Here is a 23,186-nt window from a genome sequence, read left to right as displayed (position 1 = left end):
TGTTATCCGTGGTTTCTTGCTTCATTTTACAAAAATAGGGATTCCCAAAGCTCTAAGCTGAAAAGGGCTGGAAATTCCTTGTGGCTTAGTTGCCAAAGCAGGCAGACGGTTTCTGTTGTGGAAAGAGGAAGCAAGTTGGACTATATGCAAGGGAATTAATGTTTCTTTCATTTCTGTGTTTCGTTTACATTGGTTGCCATTAATTTTAAACATTCCTGACCTTTTGCAGAGGATGAAAAGAACTGAGTGTGGGAAATTAGTTCTTTTTTGTAAAAATGTTCAGCTCTAGTTTTCTTTTTAAACAAATCTGACTGCATGAAAGAAGGGTGCAACCCACATTCTGTTTTCCACAGCAACTAGCTGTTAGTCAAATAGATGCCAAAAAGGGTCACAGCGATTCCTACAAGGGGAGTAGCTAGCACTACTCTTCTCACTGCTCTCTGACATAGCTAGAAAATAGTGAAGTATGCATAAGTGGAGCAAAGAAGAGCACGAAAATGAGATTGGAAAATTTGACCCTCAGAAAGGAATATATGAGCAGCAGCTTCACTACAATGAGACCTGATTTACACTACAAAATTAGATTGACATAAACCTTACATCGACCTAGTTGTGCGTGTGTCTACACTTACATATGTCTCCCACTGGTGTAAGTGCCTCGTTACAGCAACACAGTTACACTGCCTCCCCAAGCATGAGCCATCGTCAATGTACGGAGATCAACGCAGTGCAGGCATAGACTCTCTGTGTTACTCCATGTTACCATCTGACGAGGTGGGTTTCTGCCCATGAAAGCTTATGCCCAAATAAATTTGTTAGTCTTTAAGGTGCCACAGAACTCCCATTGTTTTGCTGAAAACAGACTAACACAGCTATCCCTCTGGAACTGGGTTACCTATATTGACCTTAACAGTCCTCCAGCAGCTGTCCCACAATACATGACACTGACCACTCTGGTCTCTGTTGTGAATTCCACTGCCCAGGAGCCACAGAGACCAGAAGCCCTCCTACCCTTTAAAGTCCTGTGAACTTTTAAAATGCCTTATCCTGATTGCCCTGTCTGGTAACACAACTGGCAGCTCTCCATTGTAGTGCGCAACTACCCCAGCTGACTAGACTGGCTACATGCTCCAGATACACTCCAGCTTGGAGTAGACAGGAGATGCTAGATCTCCTGAGCCTGTGGGGGAAGAGGCTGTGCAAACACAGTTACAGACCAGCCATAGAAATGTGGACATCTACGAGCAGATGGCACAGAGTTTGCAGGAGAAGAGGTACGACAGGGACCAGCAGCAGGGCCGCGTGAAAGCAAAGGAACTGTGTCAGGCATACCAGAAGGCCAAGGAGACCAACAGTCGACCCGGTGCTGAGTCACAGGCCTGCTGCTTTTACAAAGAGCTGGGTGCCCCACCACCATGGATACCTCCAGGGAGCCTGAGCCACAGGTTCCTGACCTGAACAGCGAGGAGGAAGAGGATGGGAGACAAGAAACCGGGGAAGAGTCCAGCTATGCCACTAGCCAGGACCTGTTTGAAACTCCACCACATCTAGTCAGCCCTGGCAGTCAAGAACAGGCGAACCAAATGGAGGGGAAGGATCTTCAGGTAAGTGTGTAAATTTATTTCCCGTTACAGTGATGGCATCCCCATCTTAACAGGACACAATTATTGATTTGCATTAAATTACTCAGACTAGAAGAGGAAGCGGTACAAAAAAGAGAGGTAGTGTCGTAATCTACTTTTCATTTCCCTGTAGAGTTAGGCAAGCGGGTGTGGGGGGGGGGGGGAGGGGCATGAGGAGCAATTTGTTTATGTGCACAGGCTGTCCTTTGAATCCTCCTGAGAGATCTCAATGAAACTTTCAGGGCGGTACTTCGCAGTCCTTTCCTGAGAGTTCCTAGGCAGGGCAGCCTTATTTCTTCCTCCCCAGCAGGACACTTTCCCATGTCAGTCTGCAATAACTTTGACAGACACCACTTCAGTACACAGGCCCGGGGAGCTTCAGGTCACTGCAGCCACAGTGGTCTCTGTGCCTTTGTCACCCTCAGGAGTGAGATATCAGCTGAAACCACCACCGCCTAGGGAAAATGGTGCCAGTACGCAGAGCCACTGGCCTATGTTCGTAGTTTCATGCAACTGAGCAATTCCCTCATTTCCCTCGCCCCGGGCGGGCCTTATTCAACACAGCTGATGCTGTGAGTGGCGTCATGCACAGGCATTTCTGAAGCAGAAGTGTCAATAGGCATATCTTGTTTAAAACTATTGGGGAGCAAAGGATAGGAGATCTGAATCTTAACTTTCACTCTCCGTTGTGCCTATACTGACAATAGTACCTCTCTGTGTTTTAGCTGCAGCTACTGCCATTGTGGCCTTGAGGAGTTCCCCCTCCACACCCGCAGAACGCCTGAGAAAGAGGATTTGGGATGGATGTGTTCAGTGAGATCCTGCAAGCCAGTGCTGCATCTGACTGAGGGCACAAGGCCTGGACGGTGACCATTGCTGACCGCCTGGAGAAGGAAAGCGTGGAGAAAGACCCAGGACTCCCATCAGGAAAAGGAGAAGACATAGCCAGGACATAACTGGGCTTCTCCAGCAGCAAACACAGATGCTGCATACTCTTGTTGACCTGTGATCCCGGGGTCCACCTCCCTTTGCAGTCCATGGAGAACTCTGTTACAGCCCCTCCCTGCACCCCACCTCCCTCAACATTCCACATGGCATCAGGGGCCCCGGGAAACATTAAGGACAACCACAGCTTCACATGCATGACTTGTGAAAGCCATGGTAACTGTACGCGCAGCTGAAACAGACATGAATGTTCTTTCCCTTTGATACGTTCTGTTCTAGTCATTTATTACATTTTGAGTGTATTTGCTTTTAAATTGCACTGATTTTCTCTGCACTGGTTTTGTTACTGAATAAAATTCAATTATGTGGAACGTCTTTATCACTTCATAACACATGCCGCAGAGTGCCTAGCCATTCCGAAAGCACCCACTGACTTGTTCCTGTGCAATGTCACACAGCTCCTAGGATCAGTGACAAACACACACACTGCAACAATCCTAAATGTACAGCAGGCACCACAAAATTAAGAGGCACACTGACAGTGTTACATTCATAGATATATGCCAAGTGCCCCACAATTCCTAACAGGCCCCAAAACATCAGGGCCAGGTAGAGCACAATACAGCCCAGCACATTACTGTGGCTCGCTGTTAAAATGCTCCTTCAAAGCCTCCCTGAACCGTATAGCTCTACGTTGAGATCTTCTAATGGCCCTTGCATTTGGTGGTTTAAACTCAACAGACAGCTGCTCCACCCTCCACCCCAGCAGCAACGTTTCTCTTTTTGCATCTCAGTTATTAGGCCAGGCACAGCAGGCAGCTATAACCATGAAGATGTTTTTCTCACTGAGCTCCGATCTTTGAGGAGCCGTTGGCACGGTTTACTCACATCTACCAAAAGCACGTTCAACTGTCATTCGGCACCTGCTGAGCGGGTAGTGGAATCTTTCCTTGCTGCTGTGGAAGTAGCTGGGGTACGGCTTCATGAGCAAGGCCTAGTCTGGGTTCCCCCAGGATCACTATTGGCATTTCAACATCGCCTGTCGTAGTCTGTTGGCTGGGAAAGAAAGTCCCTGCTTGTAGCTTTCTGAACAGTTGTGTGTTTTTAAGATACGAGCGTCTTTATTCCTTCCCTGACCAGTCCACACTGATGTTGGTGAAGCATTCCCAGTGATCCACCAATGCTTGCATCACCAGAGAAAAGTAGCCCTTTCTGTTGATGTACTCTGTAGTGAGGCAGTCTGGTGCCAAATAGGGATATGCATGCTGTCTGTTGCACCACTGCAGTTTGGGATTGCTGCAAATCCATCCACTATGTCCTGCACATTGCCCAGAGTCACGAGGCGATTATTGTCCCAGCACACTTGCAAGACAACAGCCACCACAGTGGATTTTCCAACTCCAAAATGATTTCCCACTGACCAGTAGCAATCTGGCGTTACAAGTTTACACAGGGTGATTGCCACTTGTTTCTCCATTATCAGTGCTGCTGGCATTCTGCTGTCCCTGAACTGGAGGTTGGGGGCAAGCTCAGCATGTAGATCTAGGAATGTGACCTTGCCCATCCAAAAGTTCTGCTGCCACTGCTTGTCATCCCAAGTTTGCATTAAAATGAGATCCCATCGGTCAGTGCTTGTTTCTTGGTCCCAGAAGCGGAGCTCAACCATGTGCAGCTGCTCTGTGAATGCCACCAACAACTTTGAACTGATTCTTCCTATGTCCCTCAACAATCTTTCCTGTGGGAAATCATCATGTTCCCCACTTGATTTGGTTATTCTTGCACCTCTGCAAATACTGGAAGATTATGTGTCCTGGGCATGCAACGCTCATAACAATGATAGAGAGCTGCGCAGGTTCCATGCTTTTGTCAGTGATGGCAGACACTGAGGAGGGCAGTGTGGGTTGGACTAGATGACCTCCTGAGGTCCCTTCCAACTCTAATATTCTATGATTCATGGGATTTTGAAAAAAGGCATGTAAATTATTGGATGTAGATGACATAATGGGACGGAGACAGTTGCACACTGAGAATTTGACCCATTGTTCCCAATGACCCCTGTGAAACTCATTTCTGTCCTACCATGCTTTGCCAAAACTTCCCAAAAGTGCGCTGGATGGAGGTGGGTTGCACACTGGGATACCTACCCAGACTGCACCGCCCTGTGCATCGATACAAGCACTCTTGGTGAGTACGCACACCGCTGACGCAAGAAGCCAAGTATGCACACACAAGCAATATACTACACTGGCGTAACTTGTGTCGACCAAAGTTTGTAGTGTAGACATGGCGTGAAGGTGTGATGCACAGACGTACCGGTAAGAAGCCAGTCTTTATGGCCTGATCATAGTCAGATGGGTCAGGACTGCAGAAGATTGTTACCCCAGTCACATGATAAGGGAATCCGCCGTTAACTCTAGTGAGTGCTGTTATATCACAAGTAGCTCAGATGTCTATAGTGTGAAGACAGTGGTCTCATTCCTGATGTTAAAATGTTCTTAAGACTCACAAATTCATGACTGTAGAGTTGCAACAACTAAAGTTCAAATACTTCGTAATACAGTAGATGCCAATTAAATTATGCTGCAGATCAAATCCTACAAAATTCCTACCCTTGAGGAAAACAAAACTAAATTTCACTAGCATTTTCTTTTTGAGGCCTCTGTCATTGCGTAGATGCACTGAATTCACCTCTGAGCCTTTCCTAGTGTCACTGTCACTAGCTCCGTCAGAAAAGTATAACAAAAGTAACCTCATGACCAAATTTGAAATGCATATTGAAATGCAAAGAGGTCAGTAACCTCTTTGTCTTACCAACTGAGATCTAAGCCAACACACAGGCTGATCAATGCATTTATCACTTCTTTCTACAGCGTCTCAGCATTAGGAACTGTTTCCAGTGCATTTCATAGTCTGTTGGCCAGACAAAGTGCAAAGAATGCCTTCAACTTCAGTTGCATTTTATTTGCCTTTTCAATTAGCAAGTTATCCACTACTCAAATGGGGAAAAAGCCCATGATTCCTCCCCAGAGATGCCAGCAGGAATTGAAAAAGTTGGATCTACACAGAGTTATGTAGCTGCCTGGTGGGAGACTGGTGTGAGAAAGTATTTATATACCTGCTTTGCTGATTGATGAGCCCATTGATGATATATAAGACTCCAAATGAGCCCCACAAAGATTTTTTTTGAATGGCTATATATAGACACTATCATCCTGGTACCTATTTGTTATGTGACATGACAAACTTGTCACAATGCCTAAATCTACATATATGATGTAGTTTCATTTATGAGCCAAGATAACTCTGGAAACTTACACAAGAGTGTGACATGCTCATTCTAAACAATGTCTTCAGGAAAAAAGGTCCCTATCCTGCAAAGCTGTTCCCTACATAACTTATTCACACAAGTAGCCCATAGGCTGGAGTCTGATCTTGGGTATTCCAGTGTAAATCCAAAAGCAGCTACTGTAACTTGCAAAAGGATTACTTATCTGAGTAAGGGTTTGCAAGTTTTAGCCCTAATTAACTTGTGGAGCAATCTTAGATTATGACCTGAAAGGGATTTGGGGTCAGAATTAGAGCTGGCTAGAAAACAAAAATCCGATTGTGTGAAAAATGGTAAGGTTTCAGTATTTGTTTTTGCTCCACAGCAGAACACAACCAAGACCATTTAAAATTTTTCAGGGAGCTAAAGCAAAAGACTCCTGAATAGCCTACTGGTTAGGGCCCATGCCTGGGATGTGGGAGAGGTAGGTTCAAGCCCTTGCTCTGGTCCTGTGATTATTTAATTATTCCTACATCATGGCACATCTCCAACAGGAGAAACTGAGACTGACTCTATAGTCTGGTGGTTAGGGTACTCAGCTGGGCTATGAGAGACATCTCTGCCTGATTCAGAACAGAGACTTGAACCTGGATCTCCCACATCCCAGCTGAACACCCTCATCAACTGGCTCTTGCAAGGCAGGTCTCTCTTCCCCCACCCCATGGGGCAGAAATTGTCTAGCCTGATTCTGGTCCTTAAGACTAGATTATCACAGGCCTTGCTTGGCCACCTAGGGAAGTGTGGTGAGGTAAACTAGACCCACCCCCCACCATCACTGATTTGACCTTATCAGATTGCAATTTTGACTGTTCTTCAGAAGAGCAGGACAGACTTGCCTGCTACTCCCCACTGTGAGCAAGTTGGTGGAAAGGGGTGGGAAGTGGGAGGAGCCCTGCTTCTGCTTCCCCAAACTTGTTGACTACAGTAGCTGTTTGGGGCTAGAGGGAGGAGTAAGGCCTTTCACAAATAGGGTGAAGAGCAAAGAGTGAAGGGGTGGGGGGAGGAGCATTGCACCGAGGGTTAAGGGATATGAGCCACTTGTTTTAGCATGTGTGTGTAACCTAAGCAGCCCCAGCATATACTTGCTCCACACTAATTTGTCCTGGTTCTGGCAGGAGAAATATGTGTAAAGTGGCAGCCTGGCACAGTACACATCACAAAGAAAGTGCTTTTGTGGCATTATATGCACCTCTTTTCTGGAATTTGGCCTTGAAAGAGAGAGGGCAAAATTCTCTCCTCTGATCCTATACTGCAAATATCATATCCATGCTGTGGAAGCTCTGTTGAACATCATGCCCTCATTTTTGGGATGAATTCCCATTGACGTCATGCAAGGAGCCTTGCCGAGAGTTCTACACACACAGCAATTGCCGAACAAGCAACGGATAGCTATAGGAAGAGTTGGATTTTGCCTGTAAACTGTGCAGCATTAGTATATTGCAATATCATTTTGTTGGTGTAAATCTTCTGATATTCATTTGTAAAATGTTGGGGAGAAAAACTGAAGTACTTTGCAAATTATGCAAAAACTTTGTCTTGCAAAACCATATCCACTTTTGTAAATGTGAATTTCCGAATAAAGATGACAAGTACGTTTCATGTTTGTCTTACAGTAGGAACTAGGGGCCCTAATGAGGACTGAGACAACATTGTACATACATGTAAAGTCAGATTGTAATACCCTGACTCACATTGAGTAAACCCCTTTACACAAAGAGTCATAATGAAATCAATGAGATTAGTACTCAGTGTGAGTAGAAATATCACAACCTGGCCCATAGTAAGAGCCATTCCCTGCCCAAAAGAGCTAAATAGGCACAACAGATAAGGAATAGGAGAAAGGGAGGTTTATTATTATCCCTTTTTTACAGATGGGAAACGGAGGCACAGAGGTGCAGATCCTTCAAGGTATTTAGGCACCTAACTTCCATTGATTTCAATGGGAGCTAGGGTCCTAAATGTCTTTGTGATTCTGAGCCAGACAGACTAAATGCTGTCTGCAAAATTCTGAATTTTTTTTTGCAATAAAACATTCGTAGCGTTCTTGATTAAAAGAAATGGTCCTTTGTCTCTTTAAGATGAAAGGAACTGCCATTGTTAGTCATATATCTTTACTGCACTCCAGGGTTATAAAAACATACATTTTCTTTTTGAAAGTCGTTTATTACGTCTATAAACATCACATTGCAGTTGACTGTTTCCTGGATTAGAATGTCCTGGTACTCTTAGTGAGTTTTGACAGGAGGAAGGAGTGAAAGTAGAACATCTAGTTTTGTTAGTGGGTTGGTTTTTAAAAGCAACTTATCACTCTCTTGTATGCTACAGTCACTGAGACAGATCTGAGAGGCATTGAATTCAGGGTGTGCAGGTTTCTGTGTTTATTCTTACTGCCGGGCTCATAGCATTCCAGGCACTGTGTACGGTAAGCGGAGATGAAGTTTTCCTCGTCTTTTAAATAAGAAGTACTATTTGTTTGTTTCAGCTCTTTGATTGTCAACAGCAGTTTAGAACCCTTTCTGAGGTAATTGAAAACTATTCCCTGTAATGGGACTAATCTTTTTAGTTGTTCTTCCGGTCACTGAACCTGGAAATCAGATAAAATAAAAACACAACAGAGCATGAATTAGATCCTACACATTCAGAGCACTGTGTGCTTGTCCCATTTTACAGTCATAATCATGTAACAATCAACTCATTTGGAAAATAAAAGCAAATGTTCCTGCCAAGTATTACTGATACGTCTCTCATTTAACTGTAATATTTTGAAGAGTAGCTTAATGGTAATGGATGCTTTCAAAGGAAGCAGGAGCTATTGTAAAGAAATACATTTTAAATGTCGGATATCTGTGTCTTATGTGTGTATACAACTGATTATTTTCTAAAACGCATTTTGTATTGTGTGTGTTGTATTCATGGTACATTTTGATATATCGGACAAGTACAAGAGACAGCTGTTAGAAATGCCAATGTGTTCCTTATGCTTAAGGTACAAACGCGTGTGCGCCAATATATTAAAAAATACATTTAAAACATATGAGAGAATGTAGAATATAGACTGTTTATCTTGCATTTCCAGGAGAGATGAAAGAAATATAATATATTGCTAGTGTACTTAATTTACAGAGGATGGAGGGTTATATTAGCACCATTTTGTCATTTTACTTTTAAAAAACTCACTAAAATAACTTGTTAAAATCTAGGGTCTTGTTTAAGAAGCACTCACCTTTTGAAACACTAATTGCGTGGTCTTGCCATAGTCTCAGTAAAGCATCTGGGGGTTTACTAGATAAAGGAGACCTGAACTACTCTGTCTGTGAAGGTTTAATTGACACAGCGCTGAAGTCCACTGCTGTAGACAGAGAGCTATCTACTCTAGGACTTCCAGTGTTGCTAACAACAGTGCATCTGAATCAGTGCTGGCAATGGTGGGATTTTTGCATTTTAATTCCCTACTGTAGACAAGGCTGTAGAGATGGGTTAGGTTTGATTTTTCAGGGGAAAGTGCTTGGGAAGCTTGTACTGCAAATGCCTGTGCTCTCCCTGTCCTGTGGTTACTCAGAAGATTCAGTTCTCTGAAGCTGTCAACCTAGCACTTCACACACTTACATTTTTTAAAGGTTAGCAACTTCTTAAAGACCACTAAGGATTATAAGGATTTTTTTTAAAGAAAGTCTGGTTCTTTTTAATAAACCAGTTAATATATTACCATATAATATAAATTTAGTGGCCTGATCCTGCCATCCTTATGCAGGCAAAATCCCCATTACTCCTTCGTGAGCTTTTCCTGTGTAGAGACTGAAGGATTGGGCACTTATCTCTATATCCTAAGATTGTTTGTGCGCAGTACAAGGCAAGTTGCTCACTTCGACTTTGCTGACCTGCTGCATTATCAGTAGTTTACCTGATTGTGTTTTTACCTGGAAATACTGATACTGTGGTTGGTCCATGACTGGAGCTGCTGGGCTCTATGATAATACAAGTAATAAACAATTGGAGGTAGCATACTGGTGGAGCAGAATGTACGGACTAGCGAGGTGGTCTCTACTGCTGGTACGATGCATAGGTATTAATGATTCTCACTTGACTCTATTCTTGAATGAGAAGAAGGCATAAGATGTGCACAGAGGTAAAAATTAAAATGTGAGTAGAAAACTACTTCCATCATCAGATTTATCTCCCAAGCAATGTCAACAACAACTATATCTTACCTATTTGCCTTCTAGTGTTACCTCACTTGACCCCAAACTTTGGATATGTTTTAATATTACTTTAAGTGCTCCATCTTACTTTAATTTGCATTCATGCCATAGACTCTTGCCCTGTCAAAGTTATTTCTTTTTAATATATATATTTATAGTTTTACTGAATGTCAGTAAATATAGCCTAAAGACCAAACCAAATGCCAACAGAGGATATCAAGGTCAGTGAGGATCATACCATTTCTGACAAAAGAGTTAAGGGGTAAAGTACCCTTTTTAATAGTGTCTAAGTCACTTTTGAAAATGACGCTTAGGCTCATAAAGTCATTTAAGTGCTTTAAAAATTTTTACGCAAGATTTCCTTTTAGAATTACAGGCCTGTTCTATTTTAAAATGTCTATTGCTGATTCCTTCTCTGTTGATTACAATACATTTGGACAAATGGCTGAAAAAAGAGTTTAGGACAGCTCCTCAGTTGGTATAAACTGTCATAGCTCCACTGACTTCAATGGCACTTTACATCAGCTGAGGATTTGCCCTTAGACATTTATGTAATGTATATATGTGTGTGTGTTTACATATAGATGACAGAGAGAGATGATAGATTTATGTGTATAGATATAGGTGATAGATACAGCACCTGCAGTTATACTGCTGAGGATATAATTTATAAAGGCTGTCACTTTTCATGCTTCAGGGCATAAGTTGAAATAAAAAATAACATCCCTATAGTATTTCACAACTAGAGCAGTTACCCACTGTTGGGAATAGAAAGGATATTGGATGAGCTGGATCAAGGCTCTTTCTCACTAAGTTAGTTCTTACGTTTTTATTGCGAGAATTGTTTTACTGGAGATTGTCAAAGTCAAGTATATCCTGAATGTCCTTCATTCTGTCCAACATCAGTGTCCTGGAAAGTTTTTCCTTACTTATCGCTCTCAAGGTTTGCTATAGTGCCCACCACTGTAGTACTAAGCATTGTAAAGCTAAGGTATGGATTGAATCTTTCCAAAACTATACTTGTTGTAGTTGTCTTGTCATAAAGAACAGTAAAGGGCTAGAATTTTCTCCAGCAGTAATCATCATTGGTCTCAAAGTCTGATGTATTGCTTTCCTTCCATTGCAGAATTAGCACTGTGTTGTACTTGTGAACATGGACACCATGTCTATAGGTTTCAGGCTGTTTTTTAATTTGTACAAAATGAAGGAATTTTCCTTGCTCTTTTCTAGCTGCCTGGTCAAATCAATCAGAGCTGTCCTACCCATTCATAGCTTGACTTCCATTTCAATTTCATGTGTCAGTGGCCCTCTAGAAAATTAAAGAAATGGAATTCTTGGAATAAAGGTAATAGAGTAGATTAATATACTGGCCTTTCTTGTTTGCGTATCTGAATTTTAATCCTAGTTTGGGTCACAAAGGAAAATGAATATGGTAGTCTCCTCCTGTGCACAAGTTTAAAAATCAAAACCACTGCAGAATTGGCAGTCTCTGGGGAAGGAAGAAAGAACATAAGAACAGCCATACTGGGTCAGACCAATGATCCATCTAGCCCAGTAACCTGTCTTCTGACAGTGGCCAATGCCAGGTGCTTCAGAGGGAAGGAACAGAGCAGGTAATCACTGAATGATCCATCCTCTGTCTTCCATTCCCAGCTTCTGGCAAACAGAGGCTAGGGACACTTAAGAGCATGATTTTGCATCCCTGCCCATCCTGGCTAATAGCCATTGATGGACCTATCCTCCAAGAACTTATCTAGTTCTTTTTTTAACCCTGGTATAATCTTGGCCTTCACAACATCCTCTGCCAAAGAATTCCATAGGTTGACTGTGACTTGTGTGAAGAAATACCTCCTTTTGTACATTTTAAACCTGCTGCCTATGAATTTCATTTGGTGACCCCCTAATTCTTGTGTTATGAGAGAGAATAAATAACACTTCCTTATTTACCTTCTCTACACCAGTCATGATTTTATAGACCTCTATTATATCTCCCTTAGCTGTCTCTTTTCCAAGCTGAAAAGTCCCAGTCTTTTTAATCTCTCCTCATATGGAAACTGTTCCATGTCTCTAATCATTTGTGTTGCCCTTTTCTATACCTTTTCCAATTCCAATATATCTTTATTGAGATGGGGCGATCAGAACTGCATGCAGTATTCAAGATGTGGGCATACCATGGATTTATAAAGAGGCAATATGGTATTTTCTGTCTTATTATTTATTCCTTTCCTAATGATTCCCAAAATACTTTTAGCTTTTTTGACTGCCACTGCACATGGAGTGGATGTTTTCATGAGAACTATCCACACTGATTGCAAGATCCCTTTCTTGAGTGGTAACAGCTAATTTAGACCCCATCATTTTATATGTATAGTTGGGACTGTGTTTTCCAATGTGCATTACTTTGCATTTATCAATACTGAATTTCATCTGCCATTTTGTTGCTCAGTTTTGTGAGATCCCTTTGTAACTCTGCACAATCTGCTTTGGACTTAACTGTCTTGAGTAGTTGTGTATCATCTGCAAATTTTGCTACCTCACTGTTTACCCCTTTTTCCAGATCATTTATGAATATGTTGAACAGTATTGGTTCCAGTACTGACTCCAGAGGACACCACTATTTACCTCTCTCAATTCTGAAAATTGACCATTTATTCCTACCCTTTGTTTTCTATTTTCTAATCACTTACTGATCCAGGAGAGGACTTTCCCTCTTATCCCATGACAGCTGACTTTGCTTAAGAGCATTTGGTGAGGGACCTTGTCAAAGACTTTCTGAAAATCTAAGTACATTGTATCCACTGGATCACCTTTATCCACATGCTTGTTGATCCCCTCAAAGAATTCTAGTGTATTAGTGAGACATGATTTTCCTTTACAAAAACCATGTTGACTCTTCTCCAACAAATTGTGTTCATCTATGTGTCTGATAATTCTGTTCTTTACTATTGTTTCAACCAATTTTCCTGGTAGTGAAGTTAGGCTTACTGGCCTGTAATTGCCAGGATCATCTCTGAAGCCTTTTTTAAAAATTGGCATCACGTTAGCTATCCTCCAATCATCTAGTACAGAAGCCGATTTAAATAATAGGTTACACAGTTAGTAGTTCTGCAATTTCACATTTGAGTTCCTACAGAACTCTTGGGTGGATACCATCTGGTCCTGGTGACTTATTACTGTTTAATTAATTTGTTTGTTTAAGTAAAAGAGATTTGCAGGTCAGGCATGAGGTACCTTTGCTGTGTTATATGGGAGAAACTTTCACAACATCTGCTTGCACTCTACCTAATTTAAGATCATGCTGTTAGTCTCTAACTTTCATGAGCACTAAATTTACCTGAAATTTTTAAAGAAAAAACGAACTAGAGAATTTAATGGTTTTCTAGATCTCCAGAAAGGTCAAGGTTCTGTATTTCCTGTAATGCAATTTATTTTCACATTGTAGTTAAACACAATGGAGAATGGGGAATAGGCCAGTATCTGGGGAGTGTTTTTGCAAACAATGGATGAAAGGCACTACAGACACCACAGTCAGCCAGCCAGCTCTTATTTGCAAAGTCACCTTATTTAGCACCCTTAGAATGCAAATGCTTCTGATATTATTACCTACCTTAGAACACAACATGGTCATGGAATGAAACTTCCTAGATTTAAGAAGGTGCTGAATTTTTCTGCTTTTTACAGCTGGTGCCAAAGATAGGATGACAGCATGATTCCAAGCTGTGTTTTCGCCACATTGAGGCGATAGCATGGTGCTACTGAGTTCTGCAGTGTTCTTATAGTGTAAATGGAACCTTTGTGAGCCAGAAAGATGGAAATGGGCCAAGATTTTCTAAAGTGACTAGTGATTTTGGGTGCCTCCATTTTTGGGTATCCACCCTGGAACACCTGAAAGGGGGCTGATTGTCAGAGGATGGGTGCAGAATTCTTTCTGAAAAGCAGGTATTTTTCAGATATCTCAAGTTGGGTGTCCAAAATTACCAGCCTCTTTTGAAAACGTTGGCTGTAATCTGTAGCCAGGGGACATGAGACTGCGGTAGAATCAAGGAACTATCAAATACAGTAGAAGGGGAAAAGTACTAGCCTATCTACATTCCAGGCACCAGAGTAACTGCTTTGCTATATATGTTTCTTTGATGCAAACACTGCAGTGAAAACAGTACAGACACGTGGCTAGATTTTAAGCCAGGGGCCACACATTGTGTTAAACTTTAACACTGGGGAGGGAGACTCCCCAGTCTCACTGATACTCTCCTACCCCAGGCATTTCGTTGCTTCCAGTGTGAAACTTGCAGGGCTCCTACTGCATAACCCATAACTGGGGGTAGGCTCTCCTCAGCCTACCCCCCAAGACTCAGCTCATCCTGAATCCAAGCACAAGGGGTGCAGAAGATAGTGGGAGCCTCAGCCCCTAAGGGCAATAAGGTCTCATTCTATCCCATGAGCCCAAGGCCCACCACTAAAATCCTAGGTCTCTTCCCTCTGGGAATTGTTCATTTTATCCTTTTAACCGCACTAGAAGCTAGCTGCAAATTGTGACATATTAACAACTCGATCAAATACTTCAGTTAGGTACCAAGTGGGTTCCTACTGTGGCTTGAAGGTGCTGCAAAGAGGAGAAAAACTCTCTGGTCCTCTGGTAGTTGGCCCATGGGGGAAAAAATTCTTTCCTGACCCACAAACAGGCGATCAGCTAGACCCACAGCATCTGTCAGGTCAGATTCCCGTTCCTAGTTCAGAGTGGCGAGGGTGTGGCTGCTGGAATGAAGTCCAAAGAGGCTCCACCTGCCCCCTTCCTCATTCCAGGTTAAATCCTGGGAGCTAGAGAATGTTAGCCAATCAGCACCTTTTTCCCCTGGGTGCCAGAGACTCCCAGAGAGGGTGTCCCTCAGTGAGTATCTCCTTCCCTCACTGCTGGGACGGGCCCCCTTCACTAGTGGCTCCATCAAGTTCCCTCACCTGTTGCAGCAGGTGGGTAACATTTGCCAGGTCCTAAAGTTGAAGTAGTGTGTACAGTGTCAGACTTCACTGCTTTCTCCGTCTGTGACATTTTATTTGCTTTCCCCTTATTTTATTTTTTAGAGAAAGAGGAATTGTTCCAGAGTGTATTGACACAGGTTGCTGAACAATTCTCAAGGTAAAACCTTTACATAATTGTTATTAATTCAAAGTTCTGTTGCTTTTATTTGACATAGGCTGAGATTTTCAAAGAGGGCTAAAAATTTGTTTATCAATTTAACGTGCACATTTTTCCCCCCCTCACATAATAATTCTGAATGTTTTTATGGATCCTTGTTTTATCCTCACTGGCTTCAATAAGAGGGATCAATTCTGCTGCATCTCTGCAAGCCACCAATATGATTGAAAGGAAAAAGAGCTTCAGAGGTGTACAAATACCTGAATGCTGGTCTTAAATGAAGCACTAGCAAGTTAGTTTTGCTTCCCTAAGGAACATGATAACACGTATCTGCTGGAAGATGGGGTGAGGACTTCATTTTCTCAGAGCCCTAACTAGAGCATTCTCTTTTAATTTTCATGGAATATCCATAGCCTTTGAATGTGCACGTATCTTTCTTCAAGGTTGTACATTCAGTACAGATTTTGCTGTTCTTTACTTTATATTAAATGTTATTCCTTAATCCACCCTTTGAACTGGTATGTGGTTTCTAGTACAAAATCTTTTCTTTATTGTATACATATAGATATAAATGTATATTTAATATCTGAAATTTTTTCTCCAGGCTGTTTAAAATCAATGAACTGAAAACGGAAGTAGCAAATCACTTGGCAATGCTGGAGAAAAAAGTTGAATGTGAGTGCCCTTTATTTTTTAACAAAATTAGGAATTACTATATTAAAAAATTGACATCTGTTTGATTATAATACAAGGGATTGGTAACATTGCCTATTATTAAAGTTTCCTGACACTTCTCATTATATCACCCTATTTTCAGTTACTTATAACTTTACCAGACTTTAACAATTTGGGCTGAAATTTTCCATGTTGGATGTCTGCCTGAGGCTGAATTGTTTTGGAAAAATTCAACCAAAAAAGTTCAGCCTTTTGTCCATGTTAAAAAAATTCTAGTGATCTTCTGTTTAAAAAGCTCTAGCGCCCTCATGCTTTGCAGAAGGGACTTGAAAGTTGGCAAGGGACATGGTCTTTGTCAGGATGTGCCTTTTTCTGTCCCTATGAAAACGTGTCCAAATTTGGACAAGTTATAAGCCTTTGAAAAACCACAGTTTGCACATGCTCAGTACAGAACCAGTACAGTACTGTATTGGTTTTAGCTGCTAACTTGCCCCCAAAGATTCTGTCTTCATTGAGCATGCTCCAGACCTGAGATTAGCTGGATTTTCTGTGCAATTGTAGTTTTGAGCTGCCATGGACCAGACACCGAAATTGAGGGCAGACAGCCCCTCTCTCTCTGCCCTTTTGCTGCTGATGACAAGGTAGCGTGTAGAAGGAAACTGCCTAATTTGAATGCAGAGGGGACAAAAACCTCACCTGCAGGAGAGGCAGAGGGAACAGATTGTGACAAGGAGCCCGTGGAGGAGACTGGGACTGGAGACTGGCAGGGGGATGAAGGAAATTGGGACTGAAAGTTGCAAGGGGGCTAAGGAGGGCACCAAGGGGACTGGGAGCCAGTAGATGTAGTGGATACTGAGATTGAAAGACAAATTGGGGAGATTGGGACTGGATCAACAAGGAGACTGGGACCAAGAATCAGTGGAGCCAGGGTAAGGAAGTGTTTGGAGGAGTGGAGACAGATCTGGTGAAGAGCTGGGGTATGAAAGAAAACTGGGACTGGCTGGGCAAGGAGAGTGGCACTAAAAGTGGAGGACTGACTGGTATATGGTGTCCAAAGGGTTAAGACTAGGAGTTGCTGAGCAAGGAGACTGGGTCTTGGATGAGAAGCCTGAGGAGTGGAGGCTGGGATGGGGATGAAGAGCAAGGGATGGGGAAGAGAGGACTTGGAGGGGATGGGGCAGAAGGGGTCATATTTGCAGGCAACGGACATAAGTCTGTGGCCACTACAGCACACTCCCCTCCAGAGCCTGGAATGAAACCAAAGATTATTGAGTCTCACCATTCCTCGGCTGTCAGCAAATATCTGTGAAACCCACTGGCGAGGTGTTCCATCTTCCTTTAGTGCTGGTCCACAAGGAAGATGACAACCTAGTACTATTGGTCACTCTATCAACTCAAGTGGCAGCATTCTGTGTGATGGATCTAAAGGTTCCAACCCTGCTAATGACTCATGTTAGTGTCAATATGATGCCACATGATGGGGAGGAGGGGAATTTTCAGCTGGCTTTTTAAAAAAAACTAGGAAATTACACACAAATACTATGTTAAGAGAACAGAACAGAACAGAACAAGGTTGCAAAGTCAAGCACTCAAAAGTTAGGAAATGCCAGAATTAAGGTGGCCTTTGCCACCTTAATTCAGCCCCCTTGTGATGTATGCATTATGATACATGATCACACATTATTTTTTCTGCAGGACCCCTGCCTCATCTAGCACTCAGGGTTAACCTGCTCTGGAGAGGAACCAGGGCTGTGCAGTAAAAGAAACTGGTGTCTGTTGGAGTTCTGCTTTATTTGTTATAGAAGTTGGAAGGTGTGTGGTGAATGAGGCAGGGGAATGCAGGGAGAGGAAGGATGGTTTCATGGTTACAGTAGTTGACTGCTGCCTTGGAAAACTGGATTCTGTCCCTGCCTCTGCCACAGAGCTCCTATGAGATGCCAAGCAAATCACTTAAACCACACTTTTCATAGATGGTCACCAATAGCATGTCCCTCCTTTTCTGGATTCCTGACTTGAGACCCTGGGATCTGATTTACCGACGTGCTGAGCATTCAAAGCTGCAAGTGCAGTCAATGGGAGCTATAAGGTGAACACATAAAGTGGTATAGAATGCTAAGCACTCTGAAAAATGAGGTCTAGGCATCTCAAATTGGGCACTGGAACTTAGTGGACCTTAATGAAACTTTTGACTTTAATCTTGCTGTGCTTTCATTCCCCATCTGTAAAATGGAGATAATAATATACCACTCTTTCACCTCACAGGTGTATTGGGAAGATAAATTAATTAATAATTGTGAAGCACTCAGATAACCTAGTGATGAGTGTGAAAACCAATGAGGAAATTAATGATTGTATATTCAGAGCAAGTTTGATTAGTGTGCAGTAAATAAGGCCTGAGGCCACACATCGAACAATAAGCAAAAAACAAAATATTGAATAGCTGTTCATTAAGTGAGCACTACCTATCCTGTGTACTAAATCAGAAAGAGGGCCTATGGAAAAAATAGTATGTGATTGTGTAATTACAGACTGTATCATAAAGTATACACACAAGAGGGTGGGACTAATTCTGGAACTTCCTAACTTTCAAGTGCTTGACTTTTCAATCTTAATACAGTACTTTTAACATACTTTGGGTGTGTATGTATATATCATTTACAGTGGTGGTTTCACCTTTTATCCAAAGGATAAGTGCCTACACTCAATAAAGAGACGATGTTCCTGTAAAATATAACCTAACTCCTTGAAATTTACTGTTTTTTAAAAAACAATTAAATGAGGATAATGTAGCTAACTTCTTCCATCTTATGTGGCTATGGTGGATATCTGCACAGATCAGAACCCTTGTTATGCATTTACACTCCCTGCCCTTATATTCAGCCTCTTTCATAAATACATTTATCATATATTAAAGAGAGTACCACTGAATGCATTCTTCTCACTGAATACACTAAAGTCCACATTATTAACATTAGGTTTTTAATATATTTCCAGTATATGAAAGTGTCACACTTTCTCCCTGTCTGTTCTCTCACACAGGGTGAAATCCAGGTCCCACTGAAGTCAAAGAAAAAAAGTCCCATTAACATCTGTAGGACCAGGTTTTTACCCGCTGTGTTTCATACCCTAGAAACATACATACTGATACTGAATATGTAATATAAGTAAAATACTATATTATTCATACCAATAAATATATTGCATATAATATATAGTATATAAAATAGACTGCATATATTTTTATATATACATATATTTTATGTGACTTCACATAGTTTAAACAATAAAGGCTACCTGTGCTCTTTAATAAAGAGGCAGAGGCTCTACATTTTCTTAGCTAAAACTGGAATTGTAAACACAGAAGACTCAGGCTATGTCTATACTGACGGTAGCAAATTCAGCACCACCAGATCGATTCTCCAGGATTGCTTGAGCAGAAGTGGAGATCCACTCAATCGATCCAGAAGTTGGCCGAATAAATCCACTCTCAAAAAAAGAGTAATGCTGCGTCAATGGGAAGGAATTCCCTGTTGTCGCAGCATATTGGGGACGCCATGCTATTTAGAATTTAGGAAGTTGACAGGAGATACGCAAGCTACGTAAAGTATCTCCCGTCGATTGCCGCCAAATTTCACCGTAAGTGTAGACCAGGCCCCACATCTTTCATCCCCTATTTCCTGATTGCAGATTAAAAAGCTGCAGGGATATATTATTGTTTCTATTCTTCCTTATTTGTTTAATGTTTTAACAGTAAAATTATTGTTTTTAGTTATGCTGCAGCAAGAAAGTAAAGTTCATCAGGTCAGAGCAGCATTTTTCTGTATAAAATGTGATTTTTATTTTTTCACCCTGTGTAGTGTATAAAATAGACTTTCGGAAGAGAGGGCAATAGGACGAATAAAGCACTATCACACAGCACAGTTTTGACAGGGTCAAGTTCTCGTTTATATTTACCACAGGCATAGGCACATTTAAAACAGAAATTGACAGAACCTTCTGCAACATCACAGCTGCAGCAATGCCTCTTCATTCTAGGCTAACTAGTACCAGCCAGAAACTGTGGACCGGAGCAGGGGAGGCCAGCTCTTCTGTGAGTCTCCCCACCAAACTGGTGTAGATGGCAGGCAGCAGAAAGCTTCCTTTTACCACTAGCTCTCTCCCTGCTGGCTTTCTAATCCCCTGCTGGCGGTTAGAGATGCACTCTGCACACATGGCCTTTCAGCACTGGCAGGCCGGCTGGAAGGGGAAGAGAGAACAAAAGGTTTCTGTCACATGGTTCGGGGTGCAGTCCAGACCAATGAAGTGTTGTCACCACTTGCCCTGCAACACTGGGTGCCTTACAGTGCTTTGCTGCTTTAGCTCCCAGCCTGGGATGCTCACAATCATCCTGCAAGCATGTAGGTTACACCCTGAAGTGTTTGTTTGCTAGACAGCTCTGATTCAGCAGCTCTAAGCCCAGCAGCCTGTCTACTGCCCCACTCCAGCTTTCCCAGCCTTGTTACAGCCAGCAAGGTGACCCCAAAACACGCTCAGACCCGAATTTCCACAGAACAGTGTGCTCTGCAACATCCTCCCTCTTCTGGACAGTTCAGAGAAATGATAAGCTTTCTGTGTTCCTCTAAAGACTCAAAAGCACATCACCGCTCATTAACTTAACTAAGGTAAATGCACTCTTCCATTTAAACCCAGCTCTGAGTTGGTTTATAGTTAAAAATAAATCAAATGTATTAGCAATAGGACATAGGCTAAGTGATGCCAAGTAAAAGGAATAAAGTTAGAAAGGGTGACAAGCAAATAAAAGTGAAAACATGCATCTAAATGTCTAAAACTTTAATCTAGCAACACACAGGCTTTGTTCAAGAAAAGATGGTTTCTTTCAACCAGTCATTCTTCTTCCCAGCCATGGTTGACTTTCCCTCAGTCAGGATCTTCCATAGAAGTACAAGATGCTGGCTTCTCTTGTCTTCCTAGGTGAAAGATCTTTGCCTAAGCCGGTTTCTCACCTATGTTCAGTTTCCAGAGACTTCAAATCCCTCCCCTCTTGGTGGACTGACCCATCTTTCTCAGCTTGCACGAGCTCTGGCCTCTTCTGTCTGTCTAGTGACAGATGCCAAAGATGACTTCTGTCTTTGCTTATGTCTTCCAAAATGCAATGAATTTGTTTCAAGAGGCAGGATGATTTTATGCTGCTATTTCCTTCCTGTGGACTTCCCATCCCCCTATATGTAAATGGGGCTTCTGTTGTTTTGATTGCACCATGCTTAATTTATATAGGAGATAGGTAAATAGCTGCCTTCTCTCCTGTCTGGGAGGGAACCTGTTTCTCCCTGTTTGGCCACAGACTTTAAAGCATGATATTGTTAAGTATTCATATTTCCTCACTTCTTGGCTCGATAGCCTTGTTTACCTAATATGTAAAAATGGACTTTCATTGTCTTTGCCTGAAGATCGGGTTGGTCAGAGCATCAAATACACATTCCTTTGTCTGAGGCAGACTGTGCTCGTGCACTGCTTATCAAACACATTTTAAGAATACAATGCTAGCACATATTCATAACTTTTTGTCCCTACCCTTTGCATACATCATGAATGAATATTAATGATCAGTGAGTGGTTAGTTTTCCAATGACATTAAATGACATCTTTTAGATACAGATTATAACCATAGTAAATTGGGGTACACTGAAGTGGTCAAGCCAGCTGAAACACATTATTTGATACCAGTGAGCCTCTGGCATTGGGATGCTTTTAGAGTCACAGATACAAACTGTCTTATTTCAGCTACATACTGAAATAAGTTATGTATCTTCAGTACATGGGGCTTGGTAGCTGCATTCGGAAGGCCAGCATTCACAGAGCTGACAAATTTTCCCCAAACAAGGCTCTGTCTTAAACTGGGTCTCCCTACTGATAGAAATAACAACAGATATGGGCTATCCAGGGCTATTTCTGCCTGAATAGATAAGATCGCATCTCCAACAGCTGAAGTTTGTGTAGCAGTGCTACTTTTTTCTTGCCCAAAAGTGCATACATCTGCTCAGAATTTGACCTCAGGATCTCACAACGGTGCCAAGTATGCAACATTTTGAAATAATACCAGGTCTTTGTGTTTAAAATGTATATGTACAATGAACTGGATCCTGAACTCCTTACTTAGGCAAAATTCCCACTGAGTTCAGCAGGAGGTATGCTTTAGTGCAGAATTCAGGATTTGGCCCAATGCTTTTTTTAAACTACAGGGTCTTTTAAAAATGTATTTATTGCTGCAAATTAATGTAAGGGCCCTTAATCTGTGTGCATAAACAAGGCAATTTATCATTTACAAGTAATATGCGAAGAAAAAAGTGCTTTTTTCAGCTGCTTCCTTTTCTCTTAACTTCTGCAATGGAGACCATGGGCTAGCATACAAAGGATCTGAAGAATATAAGTGGGTGCCATGTGGACACCTACAGGGTGTAACTGACTGAAATGTGTAATGCCTTGTCTACACAGTATAATCCAATGTATTTAGACTGGTGTTACCCCCAGTGGGACACTAAACCCCCGAAAAAGCCACTTTTTTACTGAAATCAAAGTCTCCCTGTGGGGAGTAACATCTCTATAACTATACCGGTACAACTTCTCCATGTAGATAAGGGTTTAGTTAAGATAGCAAGGCAGCCTTCAGTAGAATAAATGGCGTTAAATGAGGAGTGTAACAAGGGAGCAACTGTGAATCCCAAAGGGGCATGATAGGCTAACCAAGGGTGCACCTGAACAAAATACACCGACACATCATGCCAGGGGAAGAAAAATGACCCTTTTGTCAATGTCCCTCACCCCTGCTCGAAGATATATCACGTCACGGCAGTTGTTAGACAGGTCTGTGATCATAGCTGAAATTCATTATCTGAAAAGGATATCGAAAGGAAGGACATCTAAGGCTATTACCATGAGTGAGCTCAAACCACTTTATCTTTCATTGGGGCATCATTGTACATCAGATGTCATTACATTTAAGGACCACAAAGTATTTCACAAATGTAAAGTGAGGGCAGAATCCGGCTGTCCATTGCAACTTAAACCGTTTTTGCATGTGACTGTACAATGTTAATACCATTAACTTAATGACAACAAATTAATTTCATGACCGTTTCTGGCCTGTCCAAAAGACCCTTCTAAACATCTGTAAGGAAGCAGAACACTTAAAATTTTAAACGTTTTAAAAACGCCCTTTTAAAAAATAATGTTATTAGTTTTCCACTCCCGTGTTGATGGTTTGAAGAAAGCTGAAGAGCAACACTGCC

General features: G+C 41.9%; 1 protein-coding gene across 1 annotated transcript in view; it reads left to right on the top strand.

The window, feature by feature from the left end:
• LOC137151102 (high affinity cGMP-specific 3',5'-cyclic phosphodiesterase 9A-like) overlaps positions 1 to 19,115 on the top strand; it is a 37,829-nt gene extending 18,714 nt beyond the window's left edge. Inside the window, exons 5-7 of the mRNA XM_067545327.1 lie at positions 15,171 to 15,225; positions 15,830 to 15,900; positions 18,940 to 19,115. Coding sequence (XP_067401428.1) covers positions 15,171 to 15,225; positions 15,830 to 15,900; positions 18,940 to 18,944 — 131 coding nt within the window. The 3' untranslated portion in view covers positions 18,945 to 19,115. The remainder of the gene's footprint in view (positions 1 to 15,170; positions 15,226 to 15,829; positions 15,901 to 18,939) is intronic.
• The last annotated feature ends 4,071 nt before the right edge of the window (positions 19,116 to 23,186 follow it).

Source organism: Emydura macquarii, unplaced genomic scaffold (assembly GCF_026122565.2).
Source record: "Emydura macquarii macquarii isolate MOO-44397 ecotype Brisbane River unplaced genomic scaffold, CSIRO-AGI_Emac_v2 contig_1043, whole genome shotgun sequence".
Lineage (NCBI taxonomy): Eukaryota > Metazoa > Chordata > Testudines > Chelidae > Emydura > Emydura macquarii.
This window is presented reverse-complemented; position numbering and strand designations above follow the sequence as displayed.